Below are 6,000 nucleotides of genomic sequence, written 5' to 3' on the forward strand. Positions count from 1 at the left end.
GTAACTACCACCCATATTGAGAGAACATTTTATCATCCCCAAAATTTTCTTTGTGCCCCTGTTCTAGACAATTCCATCCCAGAGGTAACCACCATTCTGGCTTCTATCACACAATTTGATGCTTTTAAGGAACTAAAACAAGGTTAGTGTGACAAATCTAGGGAGCAAGTGGGATAGAAGAGAGAGGTGAGGAGGCAGATGTAGACAGGTACCAGATCACAGAGAGTCTTGAGGACCTGGTTCAAAATCTGGACTTTTGGCCTAAGTGAAATGAGTAGCTGTTGAAGATCTGAGCAAGAGGATAACATGATCAGGTTTATGTATTAGTGGCTGTATTAATTGGGAGTAGAGTGGGGGTGTGGGGCAAAGTGGAGAGTGGAAATAAAGAAACCAGTTAGGAAGTTACTATAGTATTCCAGAAAGAAAATATGATAATGATATGGACCAAGGAGTAGTACACTGATGATGTAAAATCAATAGATATAAGATATATTTTGACGTTCATAGCCACTCAATAAACATTTGTTAAAATGAACTGTATTATTTAAGTAAAGAGCATCATTTAAAAGTTGTGGTTGCATTTAAGCAGTTAATGTTGCTGAAGGCTAATAGAGAATTTCCCTCAATTTTAAATGGTATTTAATATTTTCTCTGTTGGCAAAATGTTCTTGATAATTTATTCATTTTATTTTTCCACCTACAAAGGGAATATTGCTTAGAATGTTCTATAATAACTAGCCTTAGATTTGCCTTATGGCCATGAAAAAGATCTTCCATCTTTCTATACAGGTAATTGTAATGAGTGTAAAATTGTAACCCAACATAGAAATTTCCATACTGACTTATTTGTATCCTCAAAATATGATTCACTTTGTTTACAAAATGTTGAGAACAAATACTACAAAGAGATATGCTGTTGAACACTTCTACCCATGGATTAGGACTCAGTTATTAATTTTTTGCCAAAAATGTTAAAGGATATTACATACTATTTAGGTGAATATCCTATCATTAACCAAAAATACATTTTATTTTGTTTAGTTTTCTGTTTTTTGAACACTCAAGGTCATTCCTCCAAATAGCCTACTCAATTTTTGTTTGTTTCCACGTTTTGAAAACCTGATGCTCATTTCAGATTCCTTATCTAATTGGTAAAACACAGTGAAAAAATGCAAAGGTTTTTAAAACCAACAAAAGTAAAAGCTTCTACCACTGGGGAATTACCTAGCAGCCAAATTCTCCATTTTCTACATACATTTTCTTCATTACATGTAAAAAAATAATTAGAGATATGAAAATATCTGTGTGTGTGTGTGTGTAAGGATGTCTTTTCACCTCTACAGACCTAGGATGGATCCCAATCACTGATAACTCATGAAATCATGAAGGACTGTACAAAATGTGTCTTGCATTTCCATGTATACTTCATCCCTTTTATTGAGGCATAGTCATTGGCAACATTTTCTTTGAGTAGTCTGTACATTTTTGTTTTTCTTCATTTTTTATTGTACTTTACATGAAGTTCTACAGAACAGATAGTTTCTCATTAAACAGTACACGTATTGTTTTATGACATTGGTTAACAACCCCACGACATGCCAACACTCTCCCTTCTCGATCTTGGAGGATCTTTTTTTTCTTTTCTTTTTTTGGTGAAAATATACACAGCCAAAGATACACCATTTCAAAAGTTTCTACATGTACAATTCAGTGATATCGATTACATTCTTCCAGTTGTGCTGCTACTCTCACAAACCTTTTCCAAATTATTCCATCACCATTATCTTCAACTCACTGCCCCCTAGGCTTCCCATCAAAACTTATGAGTCGCTGCTGTCAATTTCATCTCACATAGATAATACTTTTTTTTTTTTTTGTACCTTAGATGAAGGTTTGCAGAACATATAGTTTCTCATTAAACAGTTAGTACACATATTGCCCTATGACAATGGTTAACAACCCCACGACATGTCAACACTGTCCATTCTCAACCTTGGGTTCCCTATCACCAGTTTTCTTGTCCTCTCCTGCCTACTAGTCCTTGTCCCTGGACTGCTGTGCCTCATTAGTCCTGTTCTGTTTTATGAGGCTGTCTGTCCAATCCCTGGCTGAACTGTGAACCTCAGGAGTGACTTCACCACTGAGCTAAAAGGGTGTCCGGGGGCCATACTCTCAGGGTTTCTCCAGTCTGTCAGGCCAGTAAATCTGGTCTTTTTTTGTGAGTTAGAATTTTGTTCTACATCCTTTTCCGACTCTGTCTAGGACCCTCTGTTTTAATCCCGGTGAGAGTAGTCAGTGGCGGTAGCCGGGCACCATCTAGCTATACTGGACTCAGTCTGGTGGAGGCCGTGGTAGCTATGGTCCATTAGTCCTTTGGACTGATCTTTTCTTTGTATCTTGTTCTCTTCATTCTCCCTTACTCCTGAAGGGGTGAGAACAGTGGAGTATCTTAGATGGCCGCTCATGGGCTTTTAAGACCTCAGTCGCTACTCACCAAGGTAGAATGTAGAACATTGTCTTTATAAACTGTGCCATGCCAATTGAGCCATGGTCCCCACAGCCCTCCGCCCAGCAATTCAGTCCCTCAGGGAATTTGGATGTGGCTATGGAGCTTCCATGACATTTCCTTGTACAAGCTGTGCTGGCTTCCCCAGTATCGTGTACTGTCTTACCCTTCATCAAAGTTACCACTGATCTATTGCCTATTTAGTCCTCCCCCCCCCGCCATCCCTCATAACCAACAAAGATTGTTTCTTTTTGTGTGTAAACTTTTACATGAGTTTTTATAGGACTGGTCTCATACAATATTTGTCCTGTTGTGATTGACTTATTTCACTCAGCATAATGTCCTCCAGTTTCATCCATGTTATGAGATGCCTCACAGATTCATCACAGTTCTTTATCATTGCATAATACTGTATTGCGTGTATGTACCATAGTTTATCCATTCATCTGTTGATGAGCATCTAGGTTGTTTCCATCTTTTTGCTATCGTGAACAGTGCTGCAATGAATATGGATGTGCATATGTCTATTCGTGTGACGGCTCTTATTTCTCTAAGATACATTTCTAGGAGTGGGATTGCTGGATCGTATGGTATTTCTATTTCTAGCTTTCTAAGGAAGCACCATATCACTGGCTAGCATTTATGTTTGTAATATCAGAGCACTAGTTTTCATTCTCTTTCTCCCCAGTGTGATTTAACACAGGCAAAATAAAATTGAATTCTGATGGATGGCTTTGTATACATCCTGGGGAAGATGAGTTACCTAAGTACCAAAGTGCTTAACAATTTGGTATAGGATGGATTTGAAAGGCGTCTTCCTTATACTTGGTAATATGTATTATTTGTAATAAGTTTTACTACTCTATACAGCTGAGCAGGATAACTTGGTTATTCTAGTTATGAATTTCCTCAGTACCCTGATTTTTTTCCACTCATTTCTCAAATCATTTAACATCACTTGACTGATATTTAATGCATGGCCACTGTACACCAGCCACAAGGAAACAGAGATGAAGTATTTATCTCTATGCTCAAAATCTCTTCCTAAGTAACTAAGTCAATGACTATTTTTCCTGGCTACTTTTCTGGATAACATGCACATTGGACTATGATGTATTCAAATATAGAAATGAGTTAAACACACCAAGGAGCTGAATAAGTAAGGGCATGTTAGAATCATTCTTGTACCCTCTGCTGTGCTTTTGTGACTTACATTTGTTTTCTGTATATTTTTATTTCAGCTGAAAGAGACATCAGTGTTTACTGTGGGGTGCAAGCCATCACAATGAAGATTAATTTTTGCACCGTACTTTTCTCGGGTTATTCGGAAACAGATCTGGCCTTGAACGGAAGGCATGGGGATTCCCACTGCAAGGGGTTCATAAATAACAACACCTTCCCTGCCGTGGTCATCTTCATCATCAATCTCAGCACCTTGGAGGGCTGTGGAAACAATTTAGTGGTAAGATTAATGTGAAATTCTATGCTAAGTCTGGTGTCATAACTAAAAAAATCCCTCCATTTCATGAAATAATCAGAAACTAAATCTGTCTTTAAGAAAAAAATTTCCAGTGAAACTGAACAAATCACTTTCCTTTGTCAGTCTGAGGCTTCCACTCGCGAACATACAATTCTATCTTCCAACAATGGTTCTGTATATAGTTGCTGGGAGGCTAAGGGGCCTGATACTCGGTAGGGATTGGCTGAGCTACTCTAGGCAACATTACTTTGTGTAACATTGATGGCTACTTCTCTACGGTATATCATGAGCCATTTTCCTTATGCTTTTTTATGGAAGTATCTGATCATACAAAAAGGGTTTGTTACAGTAAGTTTGGCAGTGAACCACTTGGACTATCAGTTTTTAACGACCTCGTTCAGAAAGAGAGATGAAAGGGTGGGAAACTTGGAATCTACTAGGTTTCACGTTTACATTGAATGATGGATGTTAGTGCTTTGCAAAAGAGGGCTGTCAGCATTTCTGGTGTGAAATTTGTCATTGTTTGGGACTTCCCTTTGCATTTCAAAATGTTTCTTATACCTGGTCTTATCCACAAAACCCCAGTAGTGTACTCTCTCAGGTCGTTGTGAAAGTGAAAATGCTGTTCCAGACATTTCCACCCTGGATGAGGACCACTTGTCTATGCCATTCATTTATTTATTCATGCACTGAACACTCAAAAATAGAACTGAATAAGGAATAAACTCTCTAGAGAATTAAAATTAATTAATATAAAAATGTGATGGGCACTAGTTACATTAAGAAGTCACTGGGTGATGCAAATAGCTAAACACTGGACTACTAACTGAAAGAAATGGCTGTTCTAACCCACCCAGAGGTGCCTCGGAAGTAAGGCCTGGCAATCTGCTTCTGAAAGGTCACAGCCTTGAAAACCCTATGTAGCACAGTTCTAGTCTGTAACATGTAGGGTCACCATAAGTTGGAAAAGACTTGGCAGCAACTAACAACAACCATTAAATTGGAATTCACTTGGTACTATTTTTCATTTCACTTGTTTAAATATCTTATAGGTAAATCCTAATAAAGACAAAAGGGAGGAACAATGAGCGTGACGACTTAGTGCAGTGAAGAATGAGAAATTGGCTTTTACTCTCACCAGTTATTGTTTGGGATTAAACAGGAAGTCTTGGTTATTCTAAGGATAGGGTTTCTAAGACTTGGAGGGGGATGGGAGACAGGAAAAAAGAGTTTTCTCTGAATCTCCTGCTTTATTACTTCCCAGAGGGTCATTAGAATATTGTGCCCATGACCATTTCCAAGCCTGCAGCTTGGGCATTGGGCAGCTTTTTATTAAAAACGTTTGTTCATCTCTCTGAGTTGTGTGCAGAGAGGTTATGAATGGGCCTCATGGAGGTGATGCAAGTTGATTATGTCTGTATTTCCTTGTTGGAGGGAGAGAGCCTATGTGGAGATCAGCAATATTTCCATTTCTACTACCATATCCTGAAACCCTTCCTGTGTGACACTTTCTTCTCTAGATTTAAGTCACTTTGCCCTATTGTCAAGAAAATAATTTAGGAGAAAAGACAGTGAAAGCTTCTGTGTATATGTGCCTTTTACTTATTTAAAGAGCTAAATAAGTCTGGTATAAAAATGTGTATATACCTATATTTATGAGAGTCCCTGGGTTGTAAAAACGGTTAACATACTCGACTGCTAACTGAAGGTTGGAGGTTCAAATCCATTCAGAGATGCCTTGAAAGAAAGGCCTGGCGATCTACTTCTGAAAAATCAGCCACCAAAAACCCTATGGAGCACAGTTCTACTCTGACACATATGGGGTTGCCGTGAGTCAGAGTCTACTCAACAACAATTGGCTTTGTATCTATATCTATGCCAATATACATATATATTTATATATATATACACACATATACACATGTGTGTATATATATATATATATATATATATTTAACAGACAAGCATGGAAGCAGTGAAAGGATGGAAACATTTGCTATTTTTTTTTTTTTTT

At 37.9% G+C, this 6,000-nt stretch overlaps 1 protein-coding gene across 1 annotated transcript in view; it reads left to right on the plus strand.

Annotated features, from left to right (window-relative positions):
* Positions 1 to 6,000, plus strand: part of ZPLD1 (zona pellucida like domain containing 1) — a 50,825-nt gene that overhangs the window by 11,609 nt on the left and 33,216 nt on the right. Inside the window, exon 2 of the mRNA XM_023732880.1 lies at positions 3,748 to 3,968. Coding sequence (XP_023588648.1) covers positions 3,748 to 3,968 — 221 coding nt within the window. The remainder of the gene's footprint in view (positions 1 to 3,747; positions 3,969 to 6,000) is intronic.

Source organism: Trichechus manatus, unplaced genomic scaffold (assembly GCF_000243295.1).
Source record: "Trichechus manatus latirostris isolate Lorelei unplaced genomic scaffold, TriManLat1.0 scaffold00055, whole genome shotgun sequence".
Taxonomy (NCBI): Eukaryota; Metazoa; Chordata; class Mammalia; order Sirenia; family Trichechidae; genus Trichechus; species Trichechus manatus.